A 19,227-nucleotide genomic window follows, 5' to 3' on the forward strand; every position below is an offset into this window, starting at 1 on the left:
TCGTGGAGACAGATCTCAGATGACAGGAGCCGTAAAAAGACACATTTTGCCCTCTGGTAGCAGACACCGACCCACTGAGGGCCCCTGTAGTGTTTTATGATGGATGTTTTAAATATGATTGTATATCAGATATATAAAAATCAATAAATTGTTGTTGAGCTTTGCTTTACAAATAAACATGCCTTTATTTAATCTATACCAAAAACCTTTGTATAACCTGCATCTCTATCATTTTGACTCAAAATGTGGAGACCTGTTTTTAAAACCCACCAATCAGCTCCGGAACCAGTGTGACATCGGTGTGGACCAATCAGAGGCGGGCAGGGGCGGGTCTTAGCCTCTGTCCCTCTCAGCAGTGACGTGTGACCCTCAGGTGTATCTGCTGTAAGCCCCGCCCTCCTCCGTGTGTACCTGGCTGATCGCAGGAACAAAGCAGGAACTCGACATGTCTCCGGCACCGGACCCGCGGGTCTGAATGGATCCACGGCCGCGACGCTCCTCTCCCCCGGACCCGGTCACTATGGACGAGGTGTTTGTGAGGTCAGCTCCCCACGGGCCGGGCCGCTCCGGGCTGGACGACACCAGCCTGGCTTTGCCGGCCGGGCCCGCTGCCGAGCGGAGCCTGCGGGTCCAGCAGCAGGTCCAGCTCACACTGGCGAGGAGGGCGAGGATGAGCCAGAGCAACGGTAACGATCCACATTACTACGATCACTGTGTTGTTTGTGAGGATGAAGATGAAGTACACTGCAGGTGAGTGGAGGTGATGAAGAGGAGCCACACTCTGCTCCTCCTCCTCCTCCTGTCCCCACTAGAATAACCATCCACCTTCAATTATTCATGGGCCTGTTGGCCTAAATGTCGACAAGATGAAACTAATTCATATGAGTCGATATCAATAATCATCATAAGTTATGATAAATCACCATAAAACATTTCGAAATTTTGTTGCATTGCGATCAATGAAAATGTTGTGACATCACTGTTATTGTTAATTATTGAACTGTTGTTATTGTTTTATCACACTACTAGTTCTGTTACATTGGTTTTGATAACAATTACATTGCAATTATTATTGTTATAGTTTTGTCTCAATATGTTGATATATATATATTGGAGTTTAGCTACATTGCTACTGATGAGAATTATTTTACGATATTTTTCCTTTTACTCTTTTATTGCAATACAGAAATTTATCGGAGTTTTATTATTTCGCTATCGGTAAAAGTTGAATGGCAATAAACATTCATATTGTTTAATGTTTTACATGTTGATTGAAGGTTCGTGACAAGCCTTTGATGATAATATTTGCTTTTATTATTTTATCATGATAGGAGCCTCCGCCAAGCCAGAGGATCTGCTCTGTGTGAAGCATGTGCAGTCCACTTCTGATTAACTATTTATCAATCATTTCCACTTAATCCAGCCTTTTTTTTGTGAGGAGAATTCTTGCTGCAGTAGTTTCCTGGTCCAACAGGTTTCTGCAGCTTCCTCCAGCCTGAACCTCAACTCACTTCCTGGCTTTCTAAGGGATCTGTGCTCTTATATTGGTTTATTTGGTCGGTGTGGGTGAGTCAGCCACGGACACCAGTCAGTCATCGGCATAAAATGATTTACAGGAGAGCAATGAACTGATGACAGATTGAAGCATTCAGGCGTAAAACACTTTGTATTGTATGTACCAGAAATTCACGTCAAAATCAATGAATGAAAAACCCTAAAATTACATACTTGTTCCTCCTCTGTCTTCTTCTTACCAATCCCTCTGACGGGAAATGAATAAGTTGTGTTTGCAGTGTAGGAAAACGCTCGCAGCGCTCCGAGTGTTTCGGGTGGGAGTCACGCCGCCGACCCGAGGAGGTGTTGGTGTCGCCATCATGTGTTTATGTAACTACAGTGTGAAACTGGACGCTCTGACTAAACCTCTTCCACTTGTTCAAGGTGGTGTCCACTTACAGAGGAACGCAGCACAGAGCTTTGATGCTGCAGATGGACATTTACCAAACATGAAGGTGAGGGGATCTTTGTACCTCCTGACTCATGCACATGCACACACACACACACACACACACACACACACACACACACACACACACACACACACACACACACACACACACACACACACACACCAGGCTCATATATGCTTATCACGCTGTACTTTACATATTGTGCCATTTGAATGCATTCAAATGTCTGCACCTGATCATGCAAATCCGACATTGGGATTTATATGTTATTTTAACAGTGTTGACTTCAGCTCTATGGAGCCCCGACAGTGACAAAATAAATTAGCTTTTTCCTTTATTAACAAATGGTCGAAAACAATTTGAAAGTAGTGTTTTACGTACTTTTATCTTAATTTTTTTCCATTCAATCTACTGATTTGGTATAAATAAATAAAAACTCGCAAGAAATTTGACACAAAAGATAAAGTAATAATCTAATAACTAATCTCTTAAATCTCTAATCTCTATACATTAAAACTGAATCTTCTTGATCAAATTGTGACTGGTAAAATTATCTTTTTTCGAATTTTCTTTTGTTGATTGAAGTTAATATATAATTTGACACTAGTTTCAATTATTAAACTAACAGCATTAATTATTAACATTTGTACTCGTCCCATCGTACGTTTTGTCAGCTTCATGACTCATATACTAATAAACAAAAGCACTTCCTGTCTATTTTTCTTTATAACCTCCTAAAACTTGTCCAAGGCCACTTTAATCTTATTATATAACACTTACTTTTGTTACACCACGTAGATAAAGAGTATTTTCTGAGTACAGGTTCTAAATTGTTTTTCATGCTAAACAACTGTTTACATGGCAATAGTAACAGTATTGAATATCGGATCTAATATTGTACTGTATTGTGTAAATTTAAAGTCCTCCCAGACCTCACTGTATTAACGTGTAGTTTGTGTTTTGTTTCCACAGATGAATGGATTGACCTCCACTAGCTGCTCTCTGTATAGCAGCCACGTGCAGAGACCGACCAGGAGGGTGGAGGTGTCTCCTCCGCAGACCCCACGATTACCTCGGGCCCCCTTCAGCCACAGCCCCCTGCGGTTCGGCACGTACACGTTCCCCGGACCCGGTCAGCCTCAGAGGACGGGCACGCCTCACCACCGCTCGTACAGGAACGACTCACCCTTGCGCTACGCCTTCTCAGATGCGCCTCATGGAACGCGGCCGCACACGTCCACAACTGCAGGCAGGAGCTTCCGCCAGGGTTTACAGAGGAAGACGTCAGGGCCTCAGCCCGGGTTTGCAAACGCAGCGTTTCAGCAGAGCGGGGGGTACGGCCCTCGCTGGAGTCAAAACCGAGCTGAGAGACGCAACGTGCAGGAGAGAGGTGGCGATCAGGGGCTGTCGTGGTTGGCTCAGGGCGGGAGGAACGCTCAGCCCCTCCGCAGGCTGAACTCGTACCCGCCCACGGTCACCAGCATGGAGGTGGACATGGGCAGGAAGGTGGAAGTAGACGTCCCCGTTCAGCAGATACAGACGCAGAATGTCATGACACTGTGAGAACACGTTTGATCCTCTTCTGGTTCCATTAATATGTCCTTGGTTGTGCATCTTCTCAATCAGGGCTGTGTCTGCTTCACACAGGACGTCGGCGAACAAGCCTCCGGAGATGACGCTGGATAAGGCCGTGGGTCTCTTGACGCAGGAGAACGAGGAAACGCTGATCTACGCAGCCAGCCACATTCAGAATCAATGTTTCAAGAGCGCAGAGGCCAAGAAGATGGTGTGTTTACTCACATGCACTGTGTCCACATGATGGCGTTAACAGTTTAGTTTATAATTCTCCAATTTTCATACCTCAGTTTTGGGAGGAAGTACCTGTAGCTTCTTTTAGTCCTGGGATCTCTCTCTTTGTACAGATAGATGTGAGGTGGCTTAAAGGTTCAGTGTGTAGAATGTAGTGACATCTAGTGGTGAAGTTGCATGTTGCAGCTGAACCCCGCTCACCTCACCCTCCCCCTCCAAACATTAAAGAGAACCTTTGAATCCTTCAGTCGTCATAAAAACTCAAAAGGTGTTTGGTTTGTCCAGTCTGGGCTACTGTAAAAAACCTGGCAGCCTCTGCAGAAAGGACCTGCTCCAGATGAAAATAAAAGTATTTATATATAAGGGGCCCATTTAATTTAGATATAACACTTGTGAAAACATCAATATGATTATTTTACATTCAATCTCAGCCTGTAGATCACTTTTATCTGAATGGTACACACTGAACCATTGAAGACCCCATCTTAACCTATATTTTCAGGTGTACTTTCTGCATGGGATCGGCAAGCTGCTGCAGCTCCTCCACAGCGACAGTGAGGAGGTGCAGCGCGTCGCCGCCGGCTCGCTGCGCAACGTGGTGTACCAGAGCAGCGAGAACAAGATGGAGGTGAAGGAGAGCGACGGCATAGCCACCATATTGGGCGTGCTGAAGAGCAGCCGGGACATTGAGACCCGACGACAACTCGCAGGTCGGCCTTTGGCTTTGTAAATAGATTTTTATAGGGTCTCTTGGAGATGATAAAATCTATTTCTGTTTTCAGGGCTCCTGTGGAACCTCTCCTCTCACGACCTGCTGAAGGAGCTTCTCTCCAGACAGGCCTTATCTGTCCTCACCCAGTCTATCCTCGTGCCCAGCTCGGGCATCTCCGAGGGCGAGAACCCAAAAGACGAGCTCCTCGCCGACTCTGAGGTCTTCCACTTTGCCACAGGCTGCCTGCGGTACGATTCCCTCTCCTCCTCCTCCTCCTCCTCCTCCTCCTCCTCCTCCTCCTCCTCTGTGGGCCTTGAAACCGGATGCTCCGAGTTCTTCTCTGCAGCGCTGATTATAGATCGCAGTAAACAGACACCGACCACTGGTGTCAGACAGACGACTCATACCAAAATAAATAGAGACTTTGAGGGGAACTAGACACAGATTAACTTTTCATACAACTAGGAATAAAAATGCCCTGTGCATATGGAGAAGCAGTTTATTTTTTTCAAGGGCGTTTCAGAGCAGGAGGATCTTGTGACGCTTTCACTCTAAACCCTGCGCTTACACTTATATATACGACGCTTGTGCTTAGATTTGCTCCACTTTTAATAAAGTAACAGAAAATCAGGCTGAAGCAACAGCTGACTAATTAATCACTTATTTAAATAGATTAAAACTTAATATACATCAAAACGGTGACTGTTAAAGGGAAAAACAATTTATATATATATATATATATATATATACATAATGTAAAGCTCTATAAAGCTTTATTTTACACTAATTTCACTGATCTAAAAGCATCAATTGTTGATTTATTAGATTTTACTACATTTAGACAGCTTTGTGGCCCATTTAGAAATAAACAAAAAGCACCTACTCTATTTTTCTTTATTTAATAATAAAAGTTGTCCATTGCAACTTTCACCTGATTATATAATATACATTTTTTGTGACACCACACAGTTAATACAGTTTATGAATTATACACACAGTGGGACTGAAATAAGCCTCAATAGACTTTAATGTATCATATCCATTAATAAGTAATGAGTAATTAACTGTTCAAGCTGTGTGATAATGTGCAAAGTGGACTTTAAAGATGAAATGTAGTTGGCATCAGCTCTGCTTGTGCTCAAACTGCTTGCACTCAGATATTTTAGATCTGCGCTTCAGCTCCTCTTCTCGCGCTCAGACTCAAAGAAGAGCGTGGTCTCAGAGAAAGTAGTCATACAGTTGAGAGAAGGTAGTGATATACTGTCTCTGCTAAGCCGAGTTACGAGTAAACAGATTCTCATCGAGGTTTAAACTGATCTCATCCGTCTGAGTTCTGCTGTAACAAGGAACTTGAAGTGCTGGTTCTGTGGAAGGGGCCGAAACCCCTTTTCAGATTCCTGATGAAAATTTTTATTGGGTTTCTGCCAACAAGAAGAAAAACAAAAACAAAAGAAATCATGAGAAAGCTGCTCGATGATGAATTAAAGAAATGTCACTTTCTCTTGTTTCGGTCTGGTGATCACAGCGACTCCAAAATGCCACAGAATTTAATACACCTGTCGTTTTCTCTGCTCTCGTCATAGCTCTCGGTTGATGACAGCGTATCTGCCGCGGCCTCAGATTATGTTGGTTGTGTTGGTTTCCAGTCGGTTATTCTGGTCGTAGATCATCTCCCTGTTTACAAAGCAGAAGAGAATCCGACGCGGCCGCTCCCCCGGCAACTACAGCCAGATGAAAAGAGTCGGGAGGCTGAATAATTCATGGAGCCCTCTCTCTTCTCTCCGCTCTGCTGAACTGAAATCACTCAGTCCTCGGCGGCCCGGGCGTTATCAAGTTCTCCTTATCGTGTTCTCAACCCCTCGGAGCCCCCCCCCGCGGGAGGAGAAAAATGACGAATTCCCTTCGTTATATTTTATCACAGAAGCTGTCAGGCGCAGGTAGAATGTTAATCCAGGAATTTGTTTTTCTGAGGGAAGCTGGATTACCTAGTTGGTGATGTTTTTCATAATTGCAGCTGGTTTAGGAACAGCCTGGAATCCAAAAACCATTAACGTTTGTAATCATGAGGTTGATTTATTTCAGCCAGTAGAAATAAAAACACAATTGTCCCTATGTGTCTACAGGAACCTGAGCTCTGCGGGTCCGGACGGCAGGAAGGCGATGAGGCACTGCGAGAATCTTATCGACTCTCTGGTCTACTACATCCGGGGAACCATCGCCGACTACAAGACGGATGACAAGGTGAAATGGAAATGATGAAGCGTAGCCAGAGGAAAAAACATTCATCTTCACACAGTCGGCTTCACACAAAGGCCGTTGGCTGTTTGAGCTGAAGTGGAGTTTTACAGGCGCTCGAGTTTCTACGTCTGCTTAATCCAATGTTTTAGATGTGATGCATTCTATGTTTAAACCCCACTTTTTTTACTCAGAGGTGCAACGGTTCTCAAACTGGGGGGCGGGCACCCTGGGGGACATAGAGCCAGAACATGTGGGGCAGTGGCGGATCTAGGATTTTTCTAAATCAGGGGCCATTAAGGGGCCACGCTTACACACCTGAGTCTCAATTGCAAATTAAAAGTACCTCGATGACAGCTATACAACATTCCATAATGTAAATCCTTGAATATTTACCCATGTTTACGTCTGCTCTGAAGTCCACAGAGAACTGCGTCTGCATCCTGCACAACCTCTCTTACCAGATGGAGGCGGAGCTTCCTAAAGCCTTCCCCCCGGACCTCAGAGGGTCTCGACGAAGCCTGGCTCCCGAGCCAAAGAGCGTCAGCTGCTTCCCTCAACGCAGCGCCAAGATCATAGAGGTAATCCCCCCCCGACACAAATCCGCTGTGACAATGCAGAATACGTGTTCGACAATATCTGACAGCAAGTCTGTTAAATCTGCTGGATTTCTGCAGGTTTAATCCTCTTTATGTACAGCCCGTGGTTTAATCACCCCTAACACGGCTTTGATTTATCCTCCTGTTATTTGCATGAAGAGAAACACCAGAGCATGACATTTCAAATAAAAGGATTACAGTTTGGAAAAATGCATTTTAATCCTTTCACATCCATTAGACCCTTTGAATAGTATATCTGCAGTGCAGCTCCTCGGTCGCTGCAGCTCAGTCTTCATCATGATGATGTGAATTTACAGTCTGGTCTCTCTTCTCTGCTCGAGTCGACGTTAAATATCTGCACACGCACACGACGAGAGCAGAGAAATGCACACGTCCGTCATCGTCACTCATCGCCCTGCTGCGACTGTGTGAACCTGGTGAACCCCACTCATATCTACAGCTCATCGCCTGTCTCCCCCCCCACCCCACCCCCAGATTCTGGAGCGTCAGTGCCCCCTGCTGGAGGAGAAGGCCAACCCACGTGGCGCGGAGTGGCTGTGGAGCGCCATCACTGTGCGCATGTACCTGTCGCTGATCGCCCGCAGCGTCCGCCCGGCCACCCAGGAGGCCGCTGTCGGAGCCCTGCAGAACATCACGGCTGGGAGCGGAGCGGTAGGGCTCTGGAGAAACTTGATTGATTATAGAAACATGTTTAAGCTGTAGTGAAATAAATGTATAATAGAGAAATGTGTTAACATAGAGAAATTAAATGACATTCCTTGATTTTAGATTTTTTTTGGCGTAGATACATTTATTTATTATAGAGAAATGTAATTATTTCAAAAAAATATATAGTAATTATAAAGGTATGCATCAATTACAGAGAACTTTATTGATTATACAGAAATATAGCAACTATAGAGAAATTTATTGATTATAGAGAAATTATTTAACTCTGGTTAAATTCATGTGCCTGATTTCAAATATTGTGCCCCTGGATGTTGATTATTACTCATTTACATATGGAACTTTCTCGTTCTTCTGAAATAAAATAAACATAATTCACACATCTTCATCGCAGGTGTCTGAAGCCATCGCTTTCACTGTTGTCCAGCGGGAGAACGGTCTTCATCACGTGAAGAACATGCTGCAGGAGAAAGAGAGCGAGGTGAAGAAGAAGGCCGTGTGCCTCATTAAAAACCTCTCTCACCACCATGAACTGCATCCTGACATCGGTAAGTTTCACACTGGGACTGGAAAGTGAAGCCAATGCGGAGGCGGCCAGCAGGGGGCGCTCAGTTTCTATAGAAGTCAGTTTATGGACTAACTCTCTAGTTTCTTCAACACAGCATGATGTTCATTTGATAAATTATTGTCCCATTTAGACTGAGATAGATGATAAACCACGGTGTTCTTCGGGGCATGTGTACCGTGTGATTGACAGCTCGTACCGTCCAATGGGTGCAGGTTGCAGGTGAAGGCAGGTGTTCAGAAACTTTGAACCCAGTCAGACTCCACCCCCACTCCTCTGGAAGAAAAATTTAGGCCTTTTAATATTAACCATGATGTTTTCACATGGACTGTGACCTTTTTGATTTTGTATACCTGTTACTGCTCAATTTAAATATTCTGTGTCTTCTATATATTTCCCCGTGTTTTATCGTTTCCCACCCGAAGTGAAGCAGGTGTTGCCGGAGGTGGTGGCGATGCTGCCCAACGACGACTCGGGCACCGACCTGCCCACTGAGGTGACGGCCTCTCTGTGTCACATCCTGATCAACCTGTGTCAGAGCAGCCTGCAGAATGTCAGAGCCATCGTCCACCAGGGGGCGCTGCCCAAGATCATCAACATCAGCAGCAGGGATGGCGGGTTAGTCAGCACTCACCCTGTCACAGCTCACACAGGACAGATGAAGGACAATACAATATGAATACAAAACACAAGTTGAAAGAGAAGATGAGCAAAAAAGTTAAGAAATTTGTAAACATGGAGATTATTTACCTCAATTTCCTATGGATATGGTTAAAAAATAACTAATCTAAAAGCAAAATACCTCAACTCTCTCATATACTGTCATTCGTACCTATGTTATAAATTCAGGATGGAATTATTTCACCCCTCTGTGTCGTAGTTATGGACCCAACAGAGCCGCTCAGGCTGCGTGTGCCCTGCTGCACACCATGTGGAAATACACTGATCTCCATGGAGCCTACAAGAAGGTGAGTGTGTTAGATGTTAGATGTTGTGTGGGCTTCCTCGGTCTAACACATTGTCCTTTTGTCTGCACAGAGTCAGCAGAGTCAGTGGCATCTTTTTGTGTGTTTGTGTTATTTTTAAGTTTGTGTGGATCCACGCAGCTTCTCAGATTTGTACCTTTTTTGCTTGAAATTGCATTTTTAAACAGAAATTTTAATATGAGAGAGTAGCATTTGTCTTACGCCGAGTGGATTTGAATACATGAACTGAAAGATAAAGCAAGTGAAGAAGCATCGGGTCGTTCAAGGACAAAGATAACAACTGGATACAAACTCACAAGAGCAATACGTGAAAAGGCTGTAAATTGAAACGAAATATATAAAAAATAAAAGTACATTTATTGAAACATGTACAGTAAGAAAATGTGTGCAGTGTATTACAAATTCTATAGATACTAGTTTGACTCTCCTTAAAGACAACTAATCATCTGTTGTTCAGTTGATTTACCTTCCAGTATTTCCTCTTTCTTCTCCCTCTGCAGTGCGGCTACAGGAAAACTGATTTCATCAATCCGAGAACGACAAAGGCTGTGAGCTCTGGAAGGAACTGAACCCGAGATGCTCGTGCACAGTACATCATGTTCCAGGCTGCACTACTTCACAGTATCAGAGCTTTTACTCACAAGTCAGTCGTTGCACTATTTCCCTTCATTTGTGTCACAGTTAATAGAAGATGCTTTTCTCAACACTGCGGACGAAAAATCGTAAAACTACGTCTGTATTTCCGGTTGATGTCTCATGAAATGGGTCAAAACCTTTATTTGTGTGATTCAATGTAGAGAGTAGATGTCAGTGTTTATGTAGGGAAAGAACAAACATGGTTTTTAGAATGTTTGTAAATGTGGAAATAGGGAATAGAGTCAATTTAAACACAACATAAAAAAATAATATTTGCAGCCGCTGTCTTTGTGCCTCATGCTCATACAAACTAATGAATTAACAAACTTTCATCGAAAATGTAACATCTCTCCAACAATAATAACAGCAATGAATAAACATTCCTTAACTTTTTTCCAGTTTATTTAATAGTGGCAGCTTGTTGGTCAGTTTATGGTTTTGCTGTGTGTTAAAAAATGTTGCACTTCAGGTTATTATAAGAAAAAACCACAATGAAACACAAACTAAATGTTAAAACCAAAATCCAATGATGAAGATCAACCTGTATATATGTCATGTATATGAATGTATTTTAAGACTTCCTCCTGTAAAAAAAGCTGCTCTCCTGCTTTCTGCCTTATTGAGGGTTCCTCAAATGAATAAACGGTTTTAAATACACTTTATTGTTCAGTATCTTTTCCTGTATTATCTTGAAACTGCTTCTCTACTTGTCTTTGTGATGCACCTGTCATAATGTGTTTCTTCTGTGTTCACTTATCCCTTCCTCCCTTGTGTTTCCCTTTGTCTTTGTCCCTCCATCTGTTGACTCCTGTCCTTTCCCTCATGTCTCAGTTCAGTTTCCAGGTATTTACCCCATGTTTCTCTACTGTTTGCCTGCCGCTGGCGACCATAAGCCTGTTTGTGTTTCATTTTCCTCTAGTTGAAGTTCACCTTCACAAGCTGAAGCTTCAGTACCTGCGTTTGAGTCCTGACTCCGGTCCCTCTCCCCCTCAGAGCCTCGGTGGTCGTGTTCTGACACTTTGCGTTTAAAACAGACAAATTCCCCCAGAGATCCACTCGGTCTAATGAAGCCGCTCCCGTCTGGGAAATCTACAAAGGCCTAACTCGGCTCCAGGCGGTGGTTGAATTTCCCTCAACCAAATTAACAGCATCCCACTAAAGTAATTACGGCTTTGTGTCGGTGATTGTCTTCATATATCTGCATATCCAGGCTGCACGGGAGCGAGGACGTGAGCTCTTAGAAGAGGCTTAGTCTCCATCTGCAGGTACCTGGGACATAATGTAGCGTGACATGATATCAAATTGATGTCCCTCCTGTTTTCTGGCTTCATTCTGAGCGGCTGCGGCTTGTTTTTATGTGTGTGAAGTGCATTTTATACGTTTAACCCTAACCCTAACCCAAGGCAGAAAATGCAGGATGATTCTCAAAATATATGGAATAATTTAAGAACTATTTTTCCGAGCAAATAACTGAAGAAAAGCAGAGGGTTTCTCTTGATATATCCTGCAGGGGGCAGTGGTGTAGCATCAACTCATCCTCAGTGAGTGTCCTCGATGATGAGCAGAACAGATTCAGTGTAAAATCGTCCCCCAGTTGTTCTTTGCCCTCAAACAACATTTACTTTTCATATTCACTGTCTCCTAATCCGACATATTTTAAGTGGTTTAACTCTGAGATTAAAACCCTGAGCTGTTCTATTTGAGGAACTAAAATCTGCACTTTTCCTCTCTTTCCCTGCTAATAATCTCTAATTCTCCCACTTTCTGAGCTATTCTGGTGACAAAGTGCATGATTTCCAAGCCTCTGGTTTGCAGAAGAAGTGAAATCCTTTCAACAGCATTCTTTTTGTCTCTCACACAGCCGAGGACTGGTCAGATTTATTATTTCTCAAGGGGACAATTGTCTTTTTTTAGATGCTAAGAATAATTAAATGTTCCCATTTGTAATTTTGGTCTCAAAAGAGCCCAAAACAAGGGGAGAGTGTTAAAGTTCTCTGAAGCCTAAAGAAAAGAGATTCATAGCCTAACTCAGAAATAAGAATATGTCCAAAAATGTCTGTGAGTGGAGCAGGTAGATGTGAAGGGGAGGATGTCACGTAATGAAAGAACATGTTTGAGACGGAGGAAGAAAGAGAGGATTCTTCCACAGAGGAGCAGCAGCAGTGGAGAACAGGCTGAAAAGAAGCCAGCTTGACTTTTCTCTGCTTAACACTGAGGCCATTGTGAAGGGCGTCAGCACTCAGAGCAAATTGCTTCTCACTGACATAATCACTCAAGAACATTTCAGATGTAAAATGAAGTTTTTCCTTTTTTTTTCGGAACTGGGCCCATTGATTTCCAGGGATGACGTGTGTCCCTTACTCCTCTTCATCTTCTAAGAACATCTGGGATGAAAAACCACCCGATGAGAGGAAAATGTTCAATAGACAAAACACTGGAAAAACAAACCTCTTATTTAAACTACAGGAAATGACCGACACTTAGAACCACATTCGGCTCATGCCTCTTGACAGAACTGCCTGAAAACATGAACAAGCAGGAGTTTATTTAGTGATTCCAGCCTGCGGAGGAAATAAATAATCAAAACGACAAAACATCCGGTTTTGCGCTGCCATGCTGCTTTAAATCGGACTTTTATAAGATAAAAGGAGCTTGTTTCATTATAGATGAAGAGCTTCACATTGCTCAGTCTGATTCTGCTCACTTTCTCTCGTGTGTCTCCATCTCTTTTCGACTTCAAGCTTTTACACACATTTGTTTTGGGGTCATTTCAAATAGAGCGCCTCCCACAGGGCACCACACCTTGGTCTTGGTTTCAAAGGACCCTTGTTCCCCTTGGGCCCAGTGATTTTCTCGCCCTTTGTTTGGACCAGGTTTGAGTTAATCCCTTTCTTGGTCAGCTAATTAGAAACACCCAGGTTTGCCAGATAACAGGCAGTGTGATATTAAGCTTTGGCAGCAACACAGCCAGCAAGCAACGGTGGAGAGATTTCACAAAGAGAGAGGAGGTAGAACGGGGATCTTATGAAAGTGGGACAAAGGTTTTTCTCCCTCATTAAACAAAGAGGAGTTTATTAAGGTTTCATAGCCACTTGCTTGCAAATACAAGCAACCTGTGCTGAAGCTAGAAATTATAACACGCCGGCTTAGAAAACCTGAACCAGAGGATTTTACATCATTTTAATAGGATTGTATTTTGTGAAATCTCAACCAATATTGTGATTTGGTTTTAACACCTGCTTGATGGTGTATTTCACTTCAAACAGTTCAGAATGTGGTTATTCGTTTATTTGATTTTGCCAAAAGTACTTGGCAATATTTCATTGGTCGAAAACGATGACTCCAGACAGTGGAGAGATGAACAAGCGAAAACTATTCGCTACCTTAATTTAATCCATAAATTTCCTGCAGCCTTTGTCTCCTGAGAAACGCTGGAACATTTTGTGCAGTTATTTTAAGAAAATCACCTCAGTTGAACTGGTCACGTCCAGACACATGCCGCTGCTGGCACAGAGTCATGAGGGCATTTTTTTTTCATTTTAAAGACTCATGAGCCTAAAGTGCTGAGAACCACTGGTCTGCTATTTAGAGTACAGAGCTTCTACAGGCAGCTCTGAGGAAAAAGACAAAGAAATCTCTTATTATCTCTTTTGATAAGGTGATTGACAGGAAAATACCCAAATAACTGCTTCTAGATCTTCAGCTGTTACCTTTATTAAACCGACCGAAAAGATTTTTACCACTGTTCATTTTTTTGTCAACAGGATTATGCAAAATCTTCTCAACAGATTTACAGGAAACATGTTCCTATAGATATCCGGATAATTCATTGATGAAAAGAATCTGGCATATTTACTTAGACTGATGTTTGTTGCAGAACTGGCTGTGGCTCAGGGGTTAGAGCGGTCGTCCTCTGACCTGAAGGTTTGTGTCCCTGTCTTCCCCATTCTACATGGCCAAAATGTCCTTGGCCCAGATACTAAGCCCCAAAATGTCCCTTCTCAAATAGAAAGTGCTACTCATATGTGTCTGAATGGGTGAAGGGCAATAACTGTAAAGTCCTTTGAGTGGTCATCAAGACAAGAAAAGCTCTTTATAAATATAGACCATTTACATGTAAATTAGGTTTCACAAGGGTGAAGGCTTTTTTCAGCTGCTGTGCGGCAATAAATTTGTGTCTAGATCTGCACAAAGGGATGGATCCAGGAAGGTTTTCTGTAGCATTGCGATATAGGGTCCTGGGTGGAGGTATGCGCTCTTCTGAGAACCAAACAGTGACACTGCTGTTATTATAGGGAAGGAGAATCTTTGGTTATAGACCACACCCGGGTCCTTTAGTTTCAGTGTGTCCTCAGGATGACACAACTTACAAGTACTCTATTCAGAGGGAGACTGGTTCAGAGGTGAGGACTCCAATTTGACGTGAACTTGTGGGGTCAGGAGAAGAAGGAAAAATCTGTTCAGCCTGAAAGTTTTCATTCAAACACAGAAAACTGATTCCAAAGTTCCACCTGAGCAGGGAAGATCAGTTCACTACTTGGAAAGCGAGGACAGCATAGAGAGTATAGAGGGATTTAACACTCGAGGGATTCCAGCAATGAAACCTTTATAGACGCAGCCAGGTAGAAAGACAGAGACCCTATACAGTTAAATTCTCAAATCACATGGTCTGCAGTGGTGCCAGGCAGAAACGAATGGCCGATTGTGCCAAGCACCGCAGACAGGTCAAGAATGATGAGACCCACGGGAGTAAGGAGGCGGCTTGAGGAGAGTGGAGTGCTTTTGAAACTCAGAGTAGTTGGTGTGTCTGCTGGCCTGACTCGTGACTTACTGGGGGTCGAGGAGGTCGTGTTGTGACTGGTACAGAGAGAGCTGGTCGGAGGAAGCATGTTGAAGAGTTTGAGAAAGGGATTAAAAGAGCGGCTCACGTCTGCAGGTCCTGACAACGGACGGGGGCAAGAGTCTCCGTCTTGAATTGATGGCAGACAGCGTGCAGACACACGGGTTTAACAGGAGGCAGGAGGTCAAGCACACACGTTTTAAGAATTTACCAAGGAGATGATGAGAGAAATATAAGAAACGTGGAGACTAACTCATCCTCGATCTTTTACAAAATGTGCCACAGAGGCATTAAATAATTGATTTGATGGAGATGTTCAAGGCTCGATAAGGAGGTCTGCTAGACTCTCTTTCAATCCAAAGATACAGACGGATATTTTGACCGTCAAAACATAACATAGCATCATATTTGTGGAGGTCCAGGATTTTAAAATACTGGTAAAATATATGCATATCATGCAGCCTATACCACAACCTACACATATTCTCTTGATTGTGCATAAAGATGGCCGACAATGACTGCTCCACAAAAGTGAAGCCAAAGAGACTCTTGGTGATCATAAACTCCGTCTCCTCCATGTTAATGGATGGGAGATGGCTCAAACTAAAAAATCCAGATACATATACATTTTAGCTTGTTTGTTTATTTTCCGGTGACTTCCTGATCGGTGCTGCTCAGACTATGAATGTGTAAGATCGCTGCATTCGTGTCCGGGGGTATCTTAGCTTAATTGCTGGTTAGTGGGAGGTGGTGGAGAAGCTTCATCCATACACTGTAGGGTTCTCTCTGATTAAACCGCCGCCCTGCTTGCCAACTTAATTTTCAGAAGCAGAGGGATGTTGAAGGTTAAAGTTTCGTCCGACAGGTGCAAAGAAACCTGGAGAGAGTGAGAACAATCTCCCTCGGGCACAGTGTGTTCACACCAACAGTCTAAGAGGTCTAATGAGGCAAAGTGAAAACACGTGTCAGGACCTTAACCAGTTGGCCGCTGGCGTTGGAAATTGGCTGTTTTAGCTCAAACTGTTCCTGCCTACCGTCCAATTTGAATAACTTATCTATACAAAGCATTAAATCATTAGAAATCCCTGTGAGTGAGATTTTACTGTGTCACAGACATGCCACTAACAGCAGCAGGGGGAGTACTGTGTGCATGAAGTCTGAAGATGGGTCTTAAATCCATTAATCTGTCAGCACTTGTCACCACTGCTTGAAAGAAAACATCAATCACTCATGGCTTGATTGTTACAACAGCTCCACCATATGCTGAGGATTAGTTTCTGCATTGTAAACTGACGTGTGGGCCTGGACCTACAGCTCTGGAACCAATGACTGCTATCAAAATTAAAGCTGGCAAGAAATATAAGACTCACATAATGGTTTTTATTCAGTTAATGAGTCATATAAATGAATTTGTCAAATGCTGAGCACAAAAAATGCATTTTCTGTTTGAGCAGATTATGTATTTGAGTTGCAGTGAAATTACATTTTACTGAAGGAATTGTTTCTGCACGATCAGCACAACAGGCAGCTGTCATGATTAATGCTGTGAGACATGACGACTTCAGTCTTGACTGGAATTTTAATGTGGTTAAACGCACTCACACAAACTCACAACCTGTTTGCTCTCAAGTAAAACAGAACCGGTAAATGAGTTTGGAAAAAGCAAGGTTGGTCACTGAATATAACTCAGAAACGAGAATATAAACGTTCTAACTTGAATGAGATGTTCTTAAATCCCAGTCCCAAAAAACCTCACTGTTTCCTTCATGCTTATGTTGTGCAGTGAAACATCCCACAGACTTATATTTAATTCTAGTGGAGATCGCAATGTTTCCAAAGATACCAATTAAGTCAGACTTTGTTCTGGGGGAAGAAGTTCCTGGAATGATGGACAAAGACATCCAGAAAACACGTTTTCATGAGTGTATCATCTTCCAATGCAAATGTATTTAAAGTGTCCAGAAGAAAATACAGTTATTACAAAATAAAGGAATGTAATGGCTCCTCTTACAGATTAATTCTATGTCAGGATGGCCGAGCGGTCTAAGGCGCCAGACTCAAGGACTGACTCCTTCCTGGTCAAAAGGGACTTCTAGTCTCCAAATGGAGGCGTGGGTTCAAATCCCACTTCTGACAGGTGTTTTACTTCCAGGTGTCCATGAAACAAATAAAATAAAACAAGTGTATAGATTCTAGAATCTAGACTCTATAGTAGATGGTTAAGACTGTGTGTAGCAGGAAAATGCATAGTATTGTCCTGTTTCAGTGGAAACATGCAGTAGTTTCATGCTGTTAAAACTTAGAATCTCAATTTTCTCAAGCATCTGATCACTGCAGATTTACCTGATGTGATAAAAGAGGAAATCTTGTTTAACTCAATATTACTCCATCATGTTTGTCTGAACTAGAGATCCAAGTCAGGATGGCTGAGTGGTATAAGGCGCCAGACTCAAGGACTGACTCCTTCCTGGTCATAGGGGATTTCTGCTCTCCGAATGGAGGCGTGGGTTCAAGTCCCACTTCTGACATTAGTTCCACCTCCACGTTTAAAGAGACTGAGTGAAAACACACGGTCCACACAACTAACTCAGTCTAGTTCTGTGATTATCAGACTTTTACGTTCTGGTGTCAGATTGTTTTGACAGTTTTTTTTTAAATCAGGGTCTGTACCTTGATGAGCAGATGATCTTCCATGCAAATATTAATGTGGCAAAGAGGAAATACAGTTTGTGTATCAAAAATACAGCAGGTAGGACATGTGGCTTTCTACGTGAAAACTTTGCAAATAACCATTGTTCACTGTCAGGATGGCCGAGCGGTCTAAGGCGCCAGACTCAAGGACTGACTCCTTCCTGGTCAAAGGGATTTCTGGTCTCCAAATGGAGGCGTGGGTTCAAATCCCACTTCTGACATTCTTTTTACAGACTGGAAACAGGACTGAGTAACACCCTGAAAACACGTGATCCAAACGACCAACTCAGTCTAACTCTGTGATTATCAGACTCTTTCAGTAACAACAGGACGTCAATCAATATATTCTTGTGTGGTTGACATTTTCATGAGTGTATCATCTTCCAATGCAAATGTATTTAAAGTGTCCAGAAGAAAATACAGTTATTACAAAATAAAGGAATCTAATGGCTCCTCTTACAGATCATGTCTATGTCAGGATGGCCGAGCGGTCTAAGGCGCCAGACTCAAGGACTGACTCCTTCCTGGTCAAAAGGGATTTCTGGTCTCCAAATGGAGGCGTGGGTTCAAATCCCACTTCTGACAGGTGCTTTACTTTCAGGTGTCCATGAAACAAATAAAATAAAACAAGTGTATAGATTCTAGAATTTAGACTCTACAGTAGATGGTTAAGACTGTGTGTAGCAGGAGATGCTTAGTATTGTCCTGTGTCAGTGGAAACATGCATAGAATCTCAATTTTCTCGAGCATCTGATCTTCACTGCAGATTTACCTGATGTGATAAAAGAGGAAATCTTGTTTAACTCAATATTACTCAATCATGCTTGTCTGAACTACAGATCCAATTCAGGATGGCCGATTGGTCTAAGGTCAGACTCAAGGACTGACTCCTTCCTGGCCAAAGGGACTTCTAGTCTCCAAATGGAGGCGTGGGTTCAAATCCCACTTCTGACATTAGTTCCACCTCCACGTTTAAAGAGAATAGGTGAAATATGAATATTTCCTGGGCTGGAGCAGACAGTAAAAAGAAACATGGTCTTGGAATAGCAGCTCAATGTAACTATGGGTCTTTGAATTATTTGCAAGGATGCAGATATGCAGTGTTTCAAATGTTGAGAGAAAATACATTTTTCTTCAAAATTTTATAGATGATGGAATTAGAGAAATGTGAGAAGCCATATCTTTGCATTGCCTGTAGACATCACTACAGTAGATATACATCTAAATCTTGAGTCAGAGTTAGAAAACATGTCTTTCGGTCTGTATGTTGAGCACGTAATACACAAAACTTTGATCTTATCGACTTCCCACCTCTTATAAGAAACGTTAATGGTCCAGGAAAGTGCAGAGGTAGAGAGCTCTGCACACAACTTCCAGCACACAAACAATTAAAAGGTGACAGGATATTGTAGAAGTGTTTGAGGAGGACTCACTCATGACGAGGAATGGTTCTGAAGTAGCTCCAGAGCATCAACACATGCCGTTCCAAACAGGCAGGTT

The 19,227-nt window shown here is 42.8% G+C and overlaps 1 protein-coding gene and 4 non-coding genes across 5 annotated transcripts; all 5 read left to right on the plus strand.

Annotated features, from left to right (window-relative positions):
* The first annotated feature begins 520 nt into the window (after nt 1-520).
* On the plus strand, nt 521-10,853 carry pkp2 (plakophilin 2). Its single transcript, XM_053414870.1, has 13 exons — nt 521-686; nt 1,939-2,009; nt 2,940-3,526; nt 3,615-3,753; nt 4,279-4,486; nt 4,559-4,736; nt 6,612-6,729; nt 7,143-7,304; nt 7,818-7,994; nt 8,404-8,557; nt 9,000-9,192; nt 9,455-9,542; nt 10,061-10,853. Exons 1-13 carry the CDS (start codon nt 521-523, stop codon nt 10,127-10,129), a joined length of 2,310 nt encoding a protein of 769 aa, XP_053270845.1. The 3' UTR covers nt 10,130-10,853.
* A 6,207-nt stretch (nt 10,854-17,060) lies between these two features.
* On the plus strand, nt 17,061-17,172 carry trnal-caa (transfer RNA leucine (anticodon CAA)). Its single transcript has 2 exons — nt 17,061-17,098; nt 17,127-17,172. It is a non-coding gene; the product is annotated as a tRNA-Leu (tRNA).
* Nucleotides 17,173-17,452: 280 nt separating this feature from the next.
* On the plus strand, nt 17,453-17,564 carry trnal-caa (transfer RNA leucine (anticodon CAA)). The gene is made up of 2 exons: nt 17,453-17,490; nt 17,526-17,564. It is a non-coding gene; the product is annotated as a tRNA-Leu (tRNA).
* A 273-nt stretch (nt 17,565-17,837) lies between these two features.
* Nucleotides 17,838-17,948, plus strand: trnal-caa (transfer RNA leucine (anticodon CAA)). The gene is made up of 2 exons: nt 17,838-17,875; nt 17,903-17,948. It is a non-coding gene; the product is annotated as a tRNA-Leu (tRNA).
* A 252-nt stretch (nt 17,949-18,200) lies between these two features.
* Nucleotides 18,201-18,312, plus strand: trnal-caa (transfer RNA leucine (anticodon CAA)). Its single transcript has 2 exons — nt 18,201-18,238; nt 18,267-18,312. It is a non-coding gene; the product is annotated as a tRNA-Leu (tRNA).
* The last annotated feature ends 915 nt before the right edge of the window (nt 18,313-19,227 follow it).

The sequence above is a fragment of the Pleuronectes platessa genome, chromosome 22 (assembly GCF_947347685.1).
Source record: "Pleuronectes platessa chromosome 22, fPlePla1.1, whole genome shotgun sequence".
NCBI classification, from domain to species: Eukaryota; Metazoa; Chordata; class Actinopteri; order Pleuronectiformes; family Pleuronectidae; genus Pleuronectes; species Pleuronectes platessa.

Bases quoted from the DNA above. Each gene is read 5' to 3' on its own strand.
- pkp2 (XM_053414870.1), top strand. From the start codon at position 521: ATGGACGAGGTGTTTGTGAGGTCAGCTCCCCACGGGCCGGGCCGCTCC. The intron at 2,010-2,939 runs GTGAGGGGATCT...TTGTTTCCACAG, and splicing joins GACATTTACCAAACATGAAG to ATGAATGGATTGACCTCCAC. The intron at 3,527-3,614 runs GTGAGAACACGT...TGCTTCACACAG, and splicing joins ACGCAGAATGTCATGACACT to GACGTCGGCGAACAAGCCTC.